Source organism: Xyrauchen texanus, chromosome 3 (genome assembly GCF_025860055.1).
Source record: "Xyrauchen texanus isolate HMW12.3.18 chromosome 3, RBS_HiC_50CHRs, whole genome shotgun sequence".
Classification (NCBI taxonomy): Eukaryota; Metazoa; Chordata; class Actinopteri; order Cypriniformes; family Catostomidae; genus Xyrauchen; species Xyrauchen texanus.
The window spans coordinates 2462707-2484378 of NC_068278.1; the positions used below are offsets into that span (position 1 = coordinate 2462707).

Below are 21672 nucleotides of genomic sequence, written 5' to 3' on the forward strand. Positions count from 1 at the left end.
GCGACCTAAAATGGTGTGTTTATAACACAATGCAACCGAGATGCTCTGCTATACATTGATGCGTTATACAGCATATTATCTGATTTCTTATTGAATTATTGTAATTTGAGGGGCTTTCTCATCATATATTTGTGTATGTGATTAATTGCAGTTAATATGTTTATTTAATTGTCATACCATGTAATTAATTTGATTAAAATTTGTAATTGACTGACAGCCCTAATTTTCAGATCAATTTGAATATTTGAATCAACATTATGTTCTTAATGTGCTGACTTGTGGTGGAATAATGCAAGAACACCACTTATTGTGTCAGTGCGTTTGTATTTGAATAATGAGATGAACAAGTTAAAAAAAAGATCATGACAGAGATCATGATTTTTGGACTGGCACTGGCACTGGCACTGGTACCACATCTATTGGTAACTCATTTCCACTGGTTCCGTATGGCATACTACCTTAGCCCAAGCCCTCACCACATATCACACAGGTTCCCTATTCCTCAGTTTCCTACTTCTGAACCCCCCACTTTTTGTCCTTCCTTATTAACTATAGCCAGCTTCCTCTGCCAATTCCTTTGGATACTTTTTTAAAGCTGCGTCTACGATGCCAATGTCTCTAAATAGGTGCTGCACTGATGTTCCCATAAATCCTCGGCACCCAACCTTCACAGGGTAGGTGGCAGTCCTCCATCCATTTTCCCAGCACTCTGCAGCCAGATCAGCATATTTTAGCTTCTTCCTCTCATTGGCTGTCTCCAGACCCACTTCCCATGGAACAGTAAGCTCAATCATTACTATTTTCCTAGCTGAAACCACAACAGTATATATGGTCTAAAGGAGGTAATGGCTACCTCGGTAGGAAATTGTAGCTGCAGGCCAATGTCGACCATCACTGACCTATCACTTCCAGGTGCCAAGATTGGTCTGGCTTCCCTCCGTACTGTGTCTTGTTTGGCACGTCCCTTTTTTAACAAAACCCTGCCTCTGGGTAGCATGATTGCCTTTGTTTGCCTTTACTCTAAGCATCTCAAGGATCTCTGCCAGCTTCCGCAGGACCTGATCATGCCACCACCTGTACCGTCCTTGTGCCAATATGTGCTGCAAGTTTGTTCTTGGGGCATCACCGAGGGGGGAACCTCCTCTTTGCCATTCTACAGAGACAAATTCCCAGGTAGGGTATCGTAGGTGGATCTTATTAGAAAACTTAGCATGGCCCAGGGTACCTTCCACAGGTCAGCCCATCTTAACACTCTATCAGATGTCCTCTCCCATATGGTCCAGCATCCTTGCTGCTGCTGGCTGACTGCCCTAACCTCTTACATCCTAGTTATTTCCGTAACTACATTGCTTACGTCTGTTTTCGGGAGGATGCTGATCACATTTTGGGAGCCATCCCCCATTCAAGGCATGATCTTCCTGACTGTGTTCTTCAAACAATCTCTTGATGCTTCAGTCTTGATACCGCCTGGTTGACAACCTCCTCTACCTTCCAAGTTTTGCCTGTTCGGACTTGGACTCGACCTGCCCTCACTGCCTGGTCTGTCGATTCCCATAGCTTCAAAAAAAAGCCTAGTCTTTTCCTGCTTGTCTTTTCCTGATTTCTTTTTCCTAACTGTGATTGTGACTTCTGTTAAAATGTATCTTATATTTTCTTGAGCTTAAAAATACTGCAAGACATCAACAATGCACTATCAATGTTTTAGAAGAAGAAAAATATAGAAATAATTTGTTTTATTAATCCTGTAAAAGTAGCTTATGGGAATTCTTTGCTTGAGGTGCATGAGTTGAAAGAGCTGAACAGCTGAATTGAACTGCTTACTAAATGGTTAATTACCTCACATACATGCATAGTATATACTGAATGGGATTTATTAGCAATACAGTATCTACATTTAAAATGTAATATAACTTACATTTGAAGTGAATACATGTGAACTTGAACTAAGTTACGTGCTAGTCAGAATGCATAACTTGATTTATGAATCAAGTTCACATGTATGTTCACATGTATTCTGGTTGCTACATGCAATATCCTAAACTGGCTAGAACATGGAAAATGAATAACAGTCCCTAAAGCAATAACTTTAAACACTGTGGGGCAGATTCACTAATGATGAATTGAACCATTCTTTTTACACACGCTAACTGCGCTCGTTTAACGCCTGATTCACCAAAGGAATTATGCAGATTGGGCAATGACGTAAATGCACCCACAAAATTGGTGCTGTAAATTACAGTTTGAGTTTAGTTATGAGCCTAATTTACATAGAAAAAATGATTACGTAGAAATAATATTGATGCCTGCTTGACTTTATAAAATCACTTTAAAGTGATTCTACCCTCAATTAATCCTGAGCGTTAGAACAAAAGTAGATTTAATTAATGTTTGTCCGAGAAGTGTCAAGATTGAGTTCACCTGTTTATAAAAGACCCCATTAAAAATCTGGATGTTCTTTTTGTGTTCAGTCAGTTGAACTTTCTCATCTTTAAACAGACACTAGAGCTTCAATTACAGCAGCTTTTGACCTAAATTAAATATATGTGCTTTAAATAAAACAAATAAATATCCTCTTTTTTTATGCAGACGCTGTGAGATTTGGCCGCTTTAAGGGTCACTTAATTTGCAATGACACTGCGGCTGATCTTTGACCTTTTGTGCCTGTGGGCAGGTGAACACAACATGAGATACAAGTGATACTTCACAGTGAATCATAATAAAACATCTGAAAACAAAGAGGTGTTTGTCTGTCCCCGTTACAAAAACACTAAGAACTTACGCATAAGAAATCACCCGATATTTTAGCACTTGAGTCACGGCAAGTCAAGTCATTTTTATTTGTATAGCACCTTTCACAAAACACATCCTTTCTAAGCAGCTTTACAGAAGATCAGACATTAACAGAAGATACAACTGTAATATCTATAATGTCTTAAGAGTCATCATTGTGTAATTAGATAAAATACGATTGTGAATTATGTAATAGTAATTAAATAATAATTGTATTAATAACCCCAGTGAGCAAGCTGAAGGTGATTGTGGTAAGGAACACAAAACTCCATAAGATGTTAGTTAATGGAGAAAGGGATAGTTTTACCTAAAATGAAAATCCTTTCACCATTTATTCAGCTTCATGTCACCGTTGCAAAATGGACTTTTTTCGTCCATTAAATGATCCACAATGGAGGATGTTATGTTTTGTTATGTTAACTTTATACTCTGCTTGATAGCTTCACTTTATTTAGTTGACCAGCTACTGGAAGCTTGCTTCTAAAACAACCAGGCCAATTTAACTGTTACACTAAAATCACCATGCAACAATGGCTTTATGCAGCACAATGAGCTAGTAGCTAACAGCTAGCAGTCGTGTTATTGTTTTTGTCAGTTTGTGTCGTGTTTAAGATGATGTCACAGCAGTAGAGGCGGTGGAACTATGAAGATCAGCCTATAATCCCAGCCATGTTGAGGTGGCACTAAACTGCAGTGGAAATACAAGCTCAGAAAAGTAAAGTGAGTAGAGTTGAGGTTAGTCAAACCGTAGCATGCAGTGGAATAGTGCCTTTAGTCACATATACAGTGGCAAGAAATATTATGTTCACATTCTATTCTTTGGAATTAGCAGATTTTCTGCATTAATTGGTCATAAATTGTGATCTCAGTACAGAAAAAACACAATGTGCTTAAGGTAACAACAATACACACACACTTATAATATTTCATGTCTTTATTTAACACATCCCACTAAACATTCACAGTTATGTTGAAAAAGTAAGTGAACCCTTGGATTTAATAACTGGTTGATCCGTCTTTGGCAACAATAACCTCAACCAAGTGTTTCCGGTAGCTGCGGATTAGACCTGCACAAAGTTCAGAAAGGATTTTGTACCATTCTTCCTTACATAACTGTTTCAGCTCAGCTCATATTCTTAGGGTGTCTGGTGTGAACGGCTCTCTTGAGGTCATTCCACAGCATCTCTATTAGGTTAAGATCTGGGCTCTGACTGGGACACTCCAAAAGGTGAAATTTCTTTTTTTGAAACCATTCTATAGTAGATTTACTTTGATGTTTAGGGTCACTGTCCTGCTGCATCACCCAACTTCCACAAAACATTTTCCCAGTAGCGTGGTGGAGTGTCAAGGTTGCCTTTGGCAAACTTCAGGCATGCAGCAATGTTTTTGTTGGAAAGCACCGGGTTCCTTTGTGGTGTCCTGCCATGGACACCATGCCTATAGTAGACTTATGAACAGAGATGTTAACCAGTTACTACGATTCCTTCAAGTTTTCAGCTGTCACTCTAGAGTTCTGTTTTTACCTCATTGAGCATTCTGCAGTGTGCCTTTGTGTCATCTTGTCTGGAGGGCGACTTCTAGGGAAAGTAGCCACAGTACTAAATCATCTCCAAACACAATTTGTCTAAATGTTGACAGACAGTCTTCAATATAACTTTGAAATCCTTTCCAGCTTTATTTAAAGCAACAATTCTTGACCGTAGGCCTTCTGAGATCTCTTTGTTGTGAGGCATGGTCCACGTCAGCAGATGCTTCTTGTGAATAGCAAATTGAAAATGTTCGAGTGCTTTACATAAGTCGAAGCATCTCCATTAATTGGATGCCAGGTTTGCCAACTCCTGGTCTAATTATTTTTTGTTGATGTCATTAGTCTAGGGGTTCACATACTTTTTCCAACCTACACTGTGAATTTTTGAATGATGTATTCAATATGTACAAGAAATATACTATAATTGTGTGTGTTAGTTTTTGTGTTAGTTCAAACAGATTGTGTTTGTTCATTATTGTAACTTTGATGAAGATCAAACCAGATTTCAAGACAAATTATATTAAATACAGGTCATTCCAAAGGGTTCACATATTTTTCTTGCCACTGTATCATATAATAAAGCCTGATGACCATTAAACCATACTGAACATACTGTGCATGCATTTCTAGCATTGGTAAATCATTAATTCATAAATACTTCACAGTTGTCAACTTTACATTAAGGCACATTTTTATAAGTTAATTATGTTGAATAAGTGGTGGTGGTGTAGTGGTCTAAAGCACTAAAATGTTAATCAGAAGGTCACTGGTTCGATCCCCACAGTCACCACCATTGTGTCCTTGAGTAAGGACTTAACTCCAGGTTGCTCCAGGGGATTGTCTCTGTAATAGGGGCTCTGTAAGTCGCTTTGGATATAAGCGTCCGCCAAATGCATAAATATAAATATACAATGCATTTGTAAATTAATAATACGTTATTAATGATCCCATTTATAAAACCTTAACCAAGGGAACATACATGTAAAGTGTTACCAAAAGAATACACCTCATACTCTTTGAAACAACATGAGGGAGAGTAAATGATGATAGAATTTTCATTATGTATATGAACTGTTCTTTTACAGTTCTTGAAGAAATCCTTGTAACAGACATCACTTGGCATGAAAAAGAAATAATCTTCTGAATCCAAAGCTATAGGACACATGATCAACTGGATTAAAGCACAGATTATCAGAGTAAAAACTACATCAAAGCCCTCATGTCTAATGAAGTCCGAGATTTTTGGGATTACATACAAATGCTGAAAAGCCACATGATGCTAATTCCTGCATGCACAGAATCAACACACACACAAACATTCATGTAAACATCTACTGTAAACAACAAGGACATTTTGTGTGATACATTTAGTAAACAGGCATCCATATGACTGCGCCTGTGTTTATGTAGTTTGTGCTTTCATGTATTCCTTTTAATATCTTCAGAAACACAAATACAGCTCAGTGCGTCGCTATTGTTCTGTGTTATGGGAAGATGAGCAGATATTGTACAGAAGCTTTAAAGAAGACACTGGATCTAGAGAGATCTGTGATGTAGCTGAGCAACACTGGATGGTTTCTTCTTATACCTGTCACCTGTCAGCCCCATAATGAAGGTCTATTTTGAGCTGTTGAGAGTGATGGGAAGTGAACCTAAGCTACCCAAGAGCTCAATGACGTCTTCCATGTAGTTTTTATTTTTCAGTATAAAGATAGCTCAAATGAGAGACAGAACTCACAAGAAACTGTGGCATTACTGTACATTTGGTAATGGAGTGATATCTAACTAAATTTAGCTTTTATTGGATATAAAACATCACCCTACACTTTCTGTTATGCTGTGACATTTCTCCCTTTGAAAATAATGGTGTGATCTTTCTGTTATCATATTTGAGGTAGTGACGCCATTAAAATAGACTGAATGGTTAAAAAACGAGGTAAGTTTCTCTCAGTCTTTATCAGTACTTCACTACGTCTATTGACCTTTTCGAATTCAAAATTTCAACTTTTTATTCTGGGAATTGATCTATGTTTTCAGGAAAAACAAATATGGTTCTTGGCACAATACACAAGAATATTGACTATAAATAATGTGGTGTAGTGCACTGATATTTGCTGGCTAAGGTCATTATTATGTATTGTACATGTACAGTGGCAAGAAGTAGTATGTGAACCCTTTGGTATTAGCTAGTTTTCTGCATTAATTGGTCATGAAATGTGATCTCATCTTCACCAAAGTCACAAGTATAGACAAATACAACGTGCCCAACCTCAACCAAGCATTTCCGGTATCCGCGGATTACACCTGTACAATGTTCTAAAGTTTGGAACATTCTTCCTTACAGAACTGTTTCAGCTCAGCCATATTCTTAGGATGTCCGGTGTGAACGGCTCTCTTAAGGTCATTCCACAGCATCTCTATTGAGTTAAGGTCTGGGCTCTGCAAAATTTCGATTTTCTTTTTTTGGAGCCATTCTCCCGGTCAGCAGTGGTGAGTGCCTACCAACAATGGTCTGAGGAGGGAGAAACCACAAACCGGCAATAGGGTGTTGGGCGCCCAAGGCCAATTGATGTGCAAGGGCAACGAAGGCTATCCAGTCTGGTCCGAACCAACAGAAGGTGTACTGTGGCACAAGACGAAGAAAACTTCAATGATGGCTATGGGAGGAATGTGTCATCACACCCTGCTGTGTGTGGGGATGCATAGCCGCAGACCGGTCAGAGTATCCATGATGATTTTACATCATGTACGTGTGCACCGTTTATATGGGGAAGTGATGGTACCAGGATGCACTGTGGGAAGACGACAAGACGGTGGAGGGAGTGTGATGCTCTGGGCAATGTTCTGCTGGGAAACCCCGAGTCCGTCAATTTGACACATGCCACCTACCTAAACATTGTTGCAGACCAAATAGACACCTTGATGGCAATGGTATTTCCTGATGGCAGTGGCCTCATTCAGCAGGATAATGCACCCTGCCACACTGCACAAATTGTTTGTGAATTGTTTGAGGAACATGATGAAGAGTTAACGGTGTTTCCCTGGCCACCAAATTCCCCAGAACTCAATCCGAAAAAAAGCATCAATGGGATGTGCTAGACCAATAAGTGTGATCCACGGCAGCTACATCTTGCAAATTAAAGAATCTGATGCTAATGTCAGATACCACAGGACACCTTCAGGCGTCTTGTAGAGTCCATGCCTCAGCGGGTCGGCGCTGTTTAGGCGGCACTCGGAGGACCACTAGCATATTAGGCAGGTGGTCATCATGTTTTGGCTTATAAGTGTATGTGTATATACATATACATACATATATATATACATACAACAGGTAGTTCCGGTCCTCAAATCTGATTGGACGAGAGACGTTCCATGTCTCAGAACATCAGCACTCAGACGCTTCACTGTTTGTATCACATGAATTTTGTGTTCAAGCCGTTCTGAATGAAATTGTAAGAGCAGTGCAGATGTGTATAAAGCTAGATGTGTATCTTTAAAAAATGTGGTGACATCACTGATTTTAGCCAGCAGTGGGCAGCAAAAGACCATTTTTTTTTTTTAATGAGTCTGGTACCTCGCCATTCAGTCAGTAGTATTTTCATTCATCGGTGATTTCTCGGATTACTACTACAATACTAAAGCTAAAAAATAGCTTTAAACAGCTTTAAATGAACAACATCAGCATTATGGCTCATCACAGCGACACAACAGACAGATTAATTACCCAACTAAAGGCGCTCACCTCTTACTGGAGTTTCAACACTGGCGAGGACATACTGTTCAAAATGGAGGAGATTGTGGTTTCTATAGTGAATGACTCTTGCACAATGGCTACCGCAAAATAGGGAGGAATACCCCCGCTTGCTATTTTTCCACAGAGAATATAGGATGCATTTGACCAAAATGACATCATCTTCAGAAAGCTGACTAACACACAACAGCATCTCTGCATGGGAGTGGCAACAGAGACAGGTGATGGCACACGCTCCATCTCTCTCTCTCTCTCTCTCTCACACACACACACACACACACACACACACACACACACACACACACATCTATGTCCTTGTTTCTCCAATAACTTGTTAGAAACAGTTCAAGCCATGATACTAGTTCTAAAGTGATGTTTTTAAGAGGCTTGGAAGCAACATTTGGTTTGAACCAGCAATGGCAGATTCTGATCCATCGTGTAAGAATGTAGTTCCATGCACAAATTAATTTTTATGACTGTACTCAGTTTTGATTTATTAAAATATACTTGTTCATTGAAACAATTCATTGAAATTTTTACTATGAATTGCTACTTTTGACTAAATATTGGCATCCAAATCCCCCAGTGAGTAAGCCAAAGATAACAGGGGCAAGTTAAGTAGATGAAGAAGAAACCTTTGGAGAAACCAAGACTTGCGAAGTGATCGCAGGGGTGGATTACCCGAAAATTTCGATATCGCAAGAAATATTAGAACGTTTATCTTGCATTGTTTTCACTGGCCTGTCAACAGAATGCAATATTGTTTCCTATATACCGCATGCACAAAATAATCTAGCATGCTTGCAGGCTGTCAAACACATGACGTCATGCAGCTCTTCTGTATAATGACACAGCTGTATAAAACCGTTGCAGGTCACTTTAACAGCACCTGTTCTGTCAATGTAGTTCTGGCAGGCGGCTAAATGGGATCTTGGCCAAACAATAGATTTGAAATTTATGCCTTTGAAATGCTCGCTACATCATCATAAATTTGCATATGGAGTTTAAGACTAAATCAGCTGAAAGCTATTCAGAGAAGACCGGTTGCCCTTGAGGGGCACTAACACAGGCCTCCCTCCCGAATAATCAATCTGTGCTCTGTCACCCAAAACACCCAATCGTAAAAGTGCATTTCTTATTAAAACGCTCAGCTGACTCTCTTACTTTTATTCTTAAATGATATCAGACAGGAAAAAAACCTTGCAACATCTGACAGGATAAACAGTGTCATCTTCCTCTGCAGGATATGAAGCATGTATTTTCTTATTTTCTCTCCTTAATTCAGCTTCTCTTGAGTAGCCATTCAAAAACAGTATGGAAATGTAGACATTATATGCAAAAATGAAATTCAATCTGATACGGTAGAAAAAACACAGCAGTCCATTTTTCACTGTGTATAATTCACACGTTCAGCATGTGTATCCATATTGGCAGATGTTATTTACATTACATAAACAAACTAATATGTAATATAACAGCCTGATGTCTTTCTTACTCATATGTATTTTGATGTAACATACATATTTGTACATTTGGATAGACGCTTTAATTTACGAAGCACTCTAAAATATTTACAAATCCTTTATAGTATAAATATAATAAAGTTTCAGATGTTTTAGATCCCCTGACCCTACCCATAAACATAATCACTTATATATACACTCACCTAAAGGATTATTAGGAACACCATACTAATACTGTGTTTGACCCCCTTTCGCCTTCAGAACTGCCTTAATTCTACGTGGCATTGATTCAACAAGGTGCTGAAAGCATTCCTTAGAAATGTTGGTCCATATTGATAGGATAGCATCTTGCAGTTGATGGAGATTTGTGGGATGCACATCCAGGGCACGAAGCTCCCGTTCCACCACATCCCAAAGATGCTCTATTGGGTTGAGATCTGGTGACTGTGGTGGCCATTTTAGTACAGTGAACTCATTGTCATGTTCAAGAAACCAATTTGAAATGATTCGAGCTTTGTGACATAGTGCATTATCCTGCTGGAAGTAGCCATCAGAGGATGGGTACATGGTGGCCATAAAGGGATGGACATGGTCAGAAACAATGCTCAGGTAGGCCGTGGCATTTAAACGATGACCAATTGGCACTAAGGGGCCTAAAGTGTGCCAAGAAAACATCCCCCACACCATTAAACCACCACCACCAGCCTGCACAGTGGTAACATGGCATGATGGATCCATGTTCTCATTCTGTTTACGCCAAATTCTGACACTACCATCTGAATGTCTCAACAGAAATCGAGACTCATCAGACCAGGCAACATTTTTCCAGTCTTCAACTGTCCAATTTTGGTGAGCTCTTGCAAATTGTAGCCTCTTTTTCCTATTTGTAGTGGAGATGAGTGGTACCCGGTGGGGTCTTCTGCTGTTGTAGCCCATCCGCCTCAAGGTTGTGCGTGTTGTGGCTTCACAAATGCTTTGCTGCATACCTCGGTTGTAATGAGTGTTTATTTCAGGCAAAGTTGCTCTTCTATCAGCTTGAATCAGTCGGCCCATTCTCCTCTGACCTCTAGCATCAACAAGGCATTTTCGCCCACAGGACTGCCACATACTGGATGTTTTTCCCTTTTCTCACCATTCTTTGTAAACCCTAGAAATGGTTGTGCATGAAAATCCCAGTAACTGAGCAGATTGTGAAATACTCAGACCGGCCCGTCTGGCACCAACAACCATGCCACGCTCAAAATAGCTTAAATCACCTTTCTTTAACATTCTGACATTCAGTTTGGAGTTCAGGAGATTGTCTTGACCAGGACCACACCCCTAAATACATTGAAGCAACTGCCATGTGATTGGTTGATTAGATAATTGCATTAAGGAGAAATTGAACAGGTGTTCCTATTAATCCTTTAGGTGAGTGTGTGTGTGTGTATATATACATATATATATACCACAGTTAGTTCTGGTCCTCAAATCTGATTGGACGAGAGACGTTCCATGAGCACTGATGGTCTGACAGGATCAGCACTCGGACGCTTCACTGTGTGCGTCACTCCACTTGTGTTGGTGCCATTCTAAACTAAGGTGTAAGAGCAGTGCAGATCTGTTAGGAGTTACTGTCTTTATTTTTCAAATTACATATGTTAGCCAGCAGGTGGTGGCAAAAGATCATTTTTGTGTGTAATATGAGACATAAAGTGAATCCGTTAGTCACTGTTTACATAGAACAGCGCTCTGTGATCGCACATATTACCAATACAATACTTAAGCTAGGACATGGTTTTAAACAGCTTTAAATGGACAATTTCAGGATTAAGGCTCATTGCAGCTGAGAGACACAACGGACTGTTTGATTACAGAACTCGAGGGGCTTAAAGAGTTTCCACATTGGATACACACTGTTTAAAAATGGCTGAGACAAAAAAATTACATAATTATCATTTACCTATAAATGTAAAGTTTACTTTAAGTGATACAATCCAACCAAAAATCCACATAACAGAATAAAACTTCAAATTAGATAAATACATCAGCTGCGTTAAATTAATGTGATGGCATTGACCATTTATTTAATCTCATTGATTATTAATAATAGATTAATTCCATAAATTAATTATTTTCTAAAGCTGTTCATATGTAAAATTATATAAAAGTCAAAGAGTCATAAAAAACAACAACAAAAATTTACACAATTGCCTGACCATAGAAAATGAACGGGAAAGATAAAAAACAGAGCTTTTTTTTTTTTATTTGTCAGATACAATAAGTCACAATGCTGAAAAAACAAAAAGATATGAAGGGGTGTGTGAGTGGAGGAGGGCGGGGCTGGGCTGAAATGATGCACTCCCAGTCCCCAATCAGCCTGATGGGGCGCACGAGGGATAAAGGCGGCTGGTGACAACAGTTAGAGAGAGAGAGAGAGAATTTCGGGCAGCTGCCCTGTATGTGTTTGTGTGTCTTTTTATTTTATTAAATATTATTTATATTGTTAAGCCGATTCTCGCCTCCTCCTTTGCCTTTAACCCCCTTACACTGGTGCCTAAACCCAGGAAGGAGGAGGTATGCCCGTCGCAGAGTCCTCGACACTGCCGTCCACCCAGGGGAGCACCGCTGCCATCCGCCGGGTGACATCCTACTTTTAAAAAAAGTACAAACACTCATATCCACAAAATAAAAATCTGTGATTGTATTGTGTATTCTGTTCCTGATATCCCTAGAACAGCGCTGAGATGTCAAGGGCTGTTACAGTATGTCTGGAATTGTTCTAATTTCCTAAATGGAAATTAAAAATCATTGTGTGTTACTCAAAGCTATCAAATGACTTTTCACTTTTCCTTTTGTAAGTCATATGGGTTTGAAACAACATGAGGGTGAGTAAATTATGACAGAATTTTAATTTCGGGAGAACTTTTCCATTAAAGATTTCCCTCCGAAGAAGATTTATGGACTGATGCGGCTGGATTCCGCTGAGAGATGTTCAAATATAAGGGCCTGATTTTGAAGGCCCCACCTCAGTGACAGGACGTCTTCTCTTAGATTAAAGTGCACAGAGCTCTTTAGTTGTGCTCACACTACAGCTGACACTGACAAATATAGCAGAGCCGCTGCTGGGAGGCCATTTTCAAACTCTCTCACTGTTCATTTGTCTGCTACGAGCCCCTAAATCCACACTGAAGCGTCTGTGGCACGTCCCCCTGCCGCGGGCCGGGGTGAGAGAGAAGCGAGCTGACACATACGCCACTGATTTCATGCCCCCAGAGAGTGAAATATGACGCGAGGCTGTCACAGTGACTGTGTGTATTAGCTATATTTTGGGGGCACAAGTTTTCTTTTAGGGGTTTTAATTAGCTTTAAAACCAGAAGAATGAATCTCACAGACCCTGAAAGTGAAAGTAGAGATTTAAAAAAAAAAGACTTAAATATTGATCTGTTTCTCACCCAAAATGATCGCATTGCTTATACGATATAATGTATCAAACAAAGGGTAGTCGTCATTCTTAATGTTGTGATCCTTGCAAAAGGCTATGCAGATTGGCAGTCTTTTCCACAAGCAGACAAACAACAAAGTCTGAGGACCTTACTTAACATCTTAATCTTTAGCTTGGTTGGCTTAAAGCAAACTAGAGTACCAATAACACCACCTTTAGAGTCTAAGTGTCTTAGCTGCTCTATCAGTTTGCCGTGACGATTTTCTGGGTATTCAAATGAAAATCCCTTTTTTTACGTCACAATGGGGCAGATTTTAAAATGAGTCGTTACTGCAGGGGGAAAAAAGAAATGCACTTTTTGGACTGGAGAGGAAGTTTTGAGTTCTGAAACTTACAGTATGTTTATATAATACAATGATCCTTTACATATATTTATATATAAAAAAGTTAATTTAAATGAAAAGTTTATGGCGAGAGAGGACAATAGCCAAATCATATAGTTTACTTCCCTGTTGCTTCTTCATCAAATATCAATGTCAAATGTAAATCAAGTCAATCGCTGAAACAACAGCGCCACCTTGAGTAACAAATAGCATGTACTGTATAATATGTACACAAGTATGATAATAAGCAATCTTTGTTCAGAAAAATGATATGATGTAGCAGTTTTGTATGAAAACAGTATTCATTTATTTTGTAAAAATCAATTAAATAGAGATCCTGTGATAGTAAGTATATATAGATATGAAATAGTCATAAAAATATGATTTATGGGAGCGCAAATATATATTGCAATAATATTAAATATCTCGGGTCCCTAAATACCTGAGGTGTGCATTTAAGAGTTAATTTAATGTGTTATCAAATAGTTTTCTGTTGAAAATAGCCACATTCTACATTTTATTATCCCTAGATTTCTCAGCATGGGAAGTCTAAAATGACAAAGCAAAACAATTCTACTAAAACCCTTTTTTTTTTTTTTATTAATATTTTATTATTTAATTGTGTTCTATTCACTTAAACTGTGTAAAATGGAAGTTTACTTAATCCATGTGAGTTGGACATGAATACTTATTGTGTTGTTAATGTAGCATTGATGAAACTGGGCAGGGGATCTCCATTTTCCATGGGACTTGATAGGGAGAGTAAATGTTGAAATTAAGTGTTATTTAATGTGTTTTTCTGGAATACTTGTTAGTGTTTAATGTTTTGTTATGTTGAGATTTTGAAGAGTTTCTGATATGTTGGTGTTTTGGGGGTTACCATTATGGTGAAGAGTGGAGCTTGAGCTAACGATGAGATGTCGAACATGAAAATGACCAATTGCTTAGCAAATGCTGCGCTAACCATAGCATAGTTACTAAACTACACTCTGTAATGACGTGGCTGTTTGAGTCTCGTTCAGCAAAATGAACCCTAAAAATCAAGTCATTTCGTTCATTTGAGTAGAATTAAATAAGAATTTTACATTTTCAATAGCCAAATCCCCCCGATGTGTTATAATGCGACCAAGGACAAATTATGAGAAACAGAAATGTTTAGTTCACCTTTGGAATCTTCTTGTCTTAGTCATTTGTTCTTTTGTCGCGTGATGGCCAACACAAAATGTACGAATCACTCTTTGAGACTACTTGTTCTTCTGAGTCACATAAAAGGTTCGTTCAAATAGAACTAATTGTTCATGAACAACCCATCACTACTCTGTAGTGCTTCCAGCTAGCGTGTATTTAGCATGCTAACGTTCACTTTCAGTAGTTAGTTCATAATGAAATAAAACAGATTTATTTGAGTTGCAATGGTATGTCTAATTTTGTTGCATTTTCACAATTGAACTAGATGCTTTCTATGCAAAGTGTATATGTTGAGATTACATAGTAATATTAAGTTAAGAAAACACATTTCAAACACGTTAAACCACTGTCCACGACTGAACCAATTTCAGCCAAAGAGCTATTTTTTTTTTGTGTTCTTGAAACATCAACGCACACTCAAAACACAAAGAAATACACATCGATGAAATATACAATATGTGAATGTAGAGCTAGTCCTGTTAGTCCAGAACACAAAGCACATCAGCATGAGCATTAGCCTGTCCTGTCAGTCTTGTGTAAGTCTGTATGTGTATTTAAGTGCTGCGTTTGCTCTCCTCCTCTCCTCCTGACTCAGCAGCCATTGTCCATTCTGTTAAATTTTGCCATGATTGACTTCCTGCTACCTTGAGCCCCGACTGCCGGAAGATCTTCAGCGAGCCGTCAACTCCAACAACAATTAGCTCTGCTGACAGATGGATGGTGGGCAAGGAGGAGGTGGAATATGTCTGTCTAGAGGCAGTTTATGTCTGTCTGTCTGTCTGTCTGTCTTACCTTGATGGCATTGCTGGAGATCTGGATCTCGTGGAGTTTGCGCATGGTGCCATCGCGGTCGATGAAGTACGATGAGGCGAGCTGGTGCAGAGCCTCGACTCCTTGGGTGGCATTCACCATCTTCCGGTCCAGCTTGTTCTTGGCCATGTACATGGTGAGCGCTTCCTCACCTAATGGCACAGAGCAATATGGTCAGTTAACACAAGACTTCACATCCTGTGTCGTGTTTCTGATGCCAAGAGCTGAATTCTCGAATGCCCATACACATTTAAAAGGGACAGTTCACCCTTGAATGAAAATTCTCATGTTGCAACAAACCCATGTTGTGTCATGTTTTCCACCAATAATGTCAAATGTCATTGGTTTTTGTTTTGTCATTGTCATCAAATACCATGTGAGATTATAAATGTGTCAACCAGTAGAAATGATGTGGGCCAAGTCCAGACCTTTTGACATTTTCAGTGACTTTGTGAGGTTTAGTTATTTCACTTAGACAGATTTCCCTATGGTAAAAATAAATAAATAAATAAATAAATAAATAAATAAATAAAATATATATATATATATATTCTGTATGTATTATTATTTACTGCACAGCTCTTAACATTCGCCCTGCACTGTGAAAAATGTCTCAGTTTTAAAGCCAGTATGGTGCATTTCAGAGGTTGCGCTACAAATAATCATTATCTGTCATTTTGACGGAATGGGAAGATTAACTAAAATCATGAGTGACTGAAAAGCATTTGGACAACACAAAAACATTCGATTTAAAAGACAAACTTACATCTCTTACTCAGTGATCTGACAGACCTGATTTTGTAACGTATGTGTTATGTTAAGTGGCCAGTAGGGGTGCTACTCATGTTGGACTTTAATTTTGAAGTTTAGTTTTGTGTTGCTTTGTCACTGTTTCCTTTTCCTGTTTCCTCCCTGTATTGATTGTCCCCCAGCTCTTGTTAACCTTGTTAGTCCTTGTGTATTTATAGCCCTTATGTTCTCTTTTCCAGTGTAGAATACTGTTATTGTAATCTTGAAGTTGAGTCAAGTCTTGTTATGAATAAACTTGAACTGGAATTGGTTTCGGCAATCATCGTCTCATCCTGCCTTGCAATGTTACAGATTTATTAATTATTCCACTGGTCAACACCCAGCACCTCTTGTTTCTCTCCCCAAATCGTCACTCAAATCTCTCTCATTCTGATTGTTGGGATGATTTAAAATTTTATTTTCTCACCTAATTTTCTTCAATTCTATTACCTAAAATCCTTTATTATGGGGGTTTTTCAAACATAGAGAAATGCAACAGACCAGTGTTTCTCGAAAAACATTTTCAAAATGGGGAGCAGGTCGGTTTGGATAGGGTAAAGGACAGCAGGGAAAGAACAAAGCCAGGGTATCCCTCTATTGAACATTTTTCAGCGGCTTTATACACACTCAATATGCTTCTCATCTGAAACGTGGTATCTGTGCAATGTGAATGAAGCCTGGTTTTCGTGCAAGCCATCACAGAACCACTCACACCAATGGTCTGCTCTGCTCTAACCTACTGTATATCTGGAGCATGCGTGTTAACGGGACTTCCCTCAATATCGCGCCGCAGACCACAAAACCGATGCGACAATTTACATTTTAGTGAGAATTTCCTTGTTTAATGTCCTATAGAGCACAAAAGTCTGGTTCCGGAAGTAAAAATCTAATTCGTTTATCCCATAGACAAATTGATTTTCAACGATAAGTTATAAATCTTGGCCAACGAATATATTTGTACAAATCTGAATATTTTGCAATAAAAATTTAATATATTGTTTCTATACTCATAATCAACAACATCAAATCAATAGTTTTTTATATATATATATATATATATATTAGTTTTTTTTATTCAATTACATCATTCACAATGCTTCATGGGATTGTAGTTGGTAGATGGTAAGTATAGCCTTGACATGCTAAACTGCTCTGAGTTAAGCTCAATCGACAGCGTTTGTGGCATAATATTGATTACCACAAAAATGTATTTTTTCCATTTGGCCCACTTGTTGATAAATTTGAATAGCCCTCTGTTACACTATTCATTCTATAACAATACCAAGGAGATAAATACAGTCTACTCAACAAACTGTGTCACAGATGATCGTCGGAAATAATGTATTTGTTCATGTGGTGTAGATACTGTGAGACTAATTATTTGTTTATGCTTGTAAAGCAAAGTCACAACTTGGTGCATTTATATAGGCTTCAAATGATGCATAAAAATATCAGCAAAAATGACTATATCAGGGTATATACCATTACAGTGATATGAAATTACTCATAACATAATATACGATTTTGGTCATCCCGCCGAGCACTACGCCATATTTAAATTAAATGAGATGTGAGATCTGCTGCTGCGAAGAAGATTTTCAGTTAATTAAACTGACATAAATTTGGGTCTGTTCCTCACACAATGCTATCATATGACTTTAAAAGACTAGTAAGGTAATGCACAAGTCTTATGGAGTCATATGGATGTTTTATGTCATCTCTGGAGCTCGTCAACTCCAGTGCCCATTACGAAATATAGCCATTACATTTCTTATTTTTACTTTGACTGTCCACAAAGGAAAGAAAGTAAAATGGTTTTGAAAGGGCAAATAAATGATGACAGAATTCACATTTTTGGTGAACTATTCCTTTAAAAGAATAAAAGATGCTGAGATGCCACGGCAATACTCTATTTCCAGAGTTTTTGTCATTTTTTATGAAGTCATCCATTCAGGTTGTCACAACTCATGCATACATAATTTTGAGGGCTCTGGTTCATGCAGCCAACAATTCATTTTATTCACATGTTTCTTCAATGTGGACCTGCTGGTGTGTAAGAACTGTAAGACACACTGTCACATTGGCAAAACAGTAAGTATTGGTGACTCACTTCACATACTGTCATAGGGAAAATTCAGCTTACAATGTCAAACTAACACGACCCAAGTCTTTCTCTTTCAGTCATACTTCTCGACAGTAAAGGTTTCTTCGAGAATGCAGTCAAGAGGGAAAAGAAGCTGTGATTGATTTTGCAAAGCACCACTGACCTTTTATTAAATAAGCCATTCACTTGTACATCTCTACTCGCACAGTAACAGTCAAATCCAGCCAGCAAAAAATAGCAGCAATGTGGTGACAGACAAACACAGCCAAAAACCACTGCTATCTCTCTATCTCTGTCACTCGCATCATCTTGTATTACTCTTTTCTGCCCTAAAAATAACTACGACAACACTGAAAATGATAAAAAAAATTTGCAGCCAGAATACTATAAAATAGTTTCACTTTGCTTCTCTGTATCTGAGCATGGTTGAGCTAAACGCATCTGTCACAGGATCCGAGAAACCTGATTTCAGTCGTCATAACTCATAATATAGTACAGTAAAGATTGTTTCATCTAAATAAAAAAGGACTATTTCACCTAGTATTTGTGTGGTAGGCATTTTGTTTATTAGGGTATGGTTTTGTTAGCTTAGCAACATGCAATCAGTAGACTGAAATGTTGGAGTCCACTGTGAGCTCTAGTTAAGTCTTTTGTGCACTTCACTATGGAGTGGAGTATACAACTACAAGCCAAAATTTTATGACAACCTGCCTAATATGCTGTTGGTTCTCCACACACAGCCAAAACAGCACCGACCTGCTGATGCACTGAATCTACAAGACCCCTGAAGGTGTCCTGTGGTATCTGGCACCAAGACATTAGCAGCAGATCCTTCAAGTCCTGTAAGTTGCGAAGTGGAGCCTCCATGGATTGATCTTGTTGGTCCAGCACATCCCACAGATGCTCAATCGGATTGAGGCTCATTGGGGAATCTGAGGGCAACACCTTGAACTCTTAATCATGTTCCTCAAACCATTCCCGAACAACGTGTGCAGTGTGGCAGGGAACATTATCCTGCTGAACGAGGCCACTGCCATCAGGGAATACGATTGCCATGAAAAGGTGTAACTGGGCTGCAACGATGTATAGGTAGATAGTCCGTGGCAAATTAATGTCCATTTTTGACCCAGGGTTTCCCAGCAGAAGATTGCCAAAAGCGTCACACACCCTCCAAGGCCTTGTCGTCTTCCCAAAGTGCATCCTGGTGCCATCACTTCCCTAGTGAAACGCTGAAAATGTACATGGCCGTCCATGCGATGTTAACCCTCTGGGATTGACGGACGTGCCGGCGCGTCCTGCTGGATTTTTACGTCATTACAGCAGAATAAAACATAAAATTCTCTGTCATTTTGGGGCATACAGATAAGTGTAAGACATCATTAGAGACTATAGAAAATTCAACCTTGTACACACATGTTGATCACATATTATTTTAGACCAGTTTGTGCTGAATACAGTGTTATCAGACTTTAGCTATTAATGTGTTTTTAAGCAACTGAAAAAAGCAGGGCCCTCAGACCCCAGAGGGTTAAAGAAAATGGGACTCATCGGACCAGACGACCTTCTTCCACTGCTCGTGTGCCCATTGTATGTGCTTTCGACAGTGGACAGGGGTCATCATGGGCACTCTGACCAGTCTGCGGCTACACAGCCCCAAACAGCAGGGTGTGTTTTGACAAATTCCTACCGTAACCATAATTTGTGCCTCAGTAGACCTTCTGTCGTTTCGGATCAGATGGGATAGCCTTAATTGCCCACATGCATAGCTGAGCCTTGGGTGGCCAACACCCTGTCGCTGGTTTGTAGTTTGTCCCTCCTTGGACTACTGTCGGTAGGTACTCATCACTGCTGACCGGGAGCACCCACAAGTCTTGCCATTTCAGAGATGCTCTGACCCAGTCATCTGGCCATAACAATTTGGCCCTTTACAAAGTCACTCAGGTCTTTACTCCTGCCCATTTCTGCTGCATTTAACACGGGTTGACTATGATAACTGATTGTTCACTTACCATCTAATCTACCCAGACCTTGACATGTGGCCTTGTTAGGACATTATCAATGTTATTCACATCACCTGTGGGTGATCATAATGTTTTGGCTCATCAGCGTATGTGACCTATGCAGAGCATTCCCAATCAATTAAAGATTAGATTAAATGACAGTTGGGATGCTCCCTTATAAGGTTTCTGCCTATGTAGGCAGTAGACAGAAAGGCAGTTCAAGGTTCTGGAGCAGAACTTAAAATATGAAATGGCCTTTCTAACAATTTAGATTCCACAATTTGACAGACTTTTGAGTTAAACAAGATAATAAATGAGAAAATAATGTAGATTGAGTTGATTGGCGTGTCATAAAAGAATAAATAAACTTGATATAAGGACATAAACTTGACTAAATCAGAGTTAAATGTAAGTTTGCAGTGGGTTGTGGAGGACTAAAACACACTATTTGTAACGCTTGAGCAGAGAGGCAGACGAGGAGATGCGGATCCAAATGCAGTTAAGAATTTATTAAATAAACAAACAAGTAAACACAAAGGAACAACCCTCAATGGGGAAATAAAACATAAAACTGAAAACTAAACACGATGAACACAAACAGAGAACTCAGGCAGGGAACACATACCAGGCTAACAACATACCTCCATTAACAAACAACGACTGACAGAGACTGAACAAACAGACAGGGTTTAAATACAAGAATGTGAGACAAAGGGGCCAATGAACAACCAGAACACAAACTAGATGACAAGGTGATTAACAGAAGCAAATGACAAATTAACAAGGGCAGGTGAAAACAATGAACAGTGAACATGAGTGAAAACAAGACTATGGAGTTACAAGGGTGCCAAAAGTGAAAACTAAGGAGCTACAAAAGTGACAAAAATGACAAACAAAGGGCAACGAAAAAACAAGACAGGGTATACATAACAGAGCCCTCAAAGGCCTTCCAGACGATCCTAAAAACCCAAGACAAAAGACAGAAAACCCACAGAGAACAAAATGATGGCACCGGGGGCAGACAGGCAGACCGGGGGGGGGGCACAAGAACAAGGAGGCAGTCCAAGGGGCACAGAGGGCAGGCAGGAAGTCCAAGGGGGCACAAAGGGCAGGCAGGAAGTCCAAGGGGGGCCACGAGGGGAAATGAGACAGTCCACAGGGGCACAAAGGGAGATGAGACAGTCCCTGGGGGCACAAGGGGCAATAAGGCAGTCCACGGGGGCACAAAGGGACAGGTTTAGGAGGCCGGGGTGGTATTGACCGGGCAGGGACAGGTTTAGATGGCCCGGGGGCTGGCCATAAGGCAAGGGCCGGTTCAGGGGGCCTGGGAGGAGGCCGTGGGCCAAGGGCCGGTTTGGGGAACCTGGGAGGTGGCCACAGGACAGAGGCCGGTCTTGGTGGCCTAGGAGATGGCCGTGGTGCAAGGACCGGTTCAGGGGGC

At 39.5% G+C, this 21672-nt stretch overlaps 1 protein-coding gene across 1 annotated transcript in view; it reads right to left on the bottom strand.

The window, feature by feature from the left end:
• Window positions 1–21672, bottom strand: part of LOC127633161 (BMP/retinoic acid-inducible neural-specific protein 1) — a 226750-nt gene that overhangs the window by 50735 nt on the left and 154343 nt on the right. The window contains exon 4 of the mRNA XM_052112045.1: window positions 15321–15490. Within this exon, the coding sequence (XP_051968005.1) occupies window positions 15321–15490 (170 nt within the window). The remainder of the gene's footprint in view (window positions 1–15320; window positions 15491–21672) is intronic.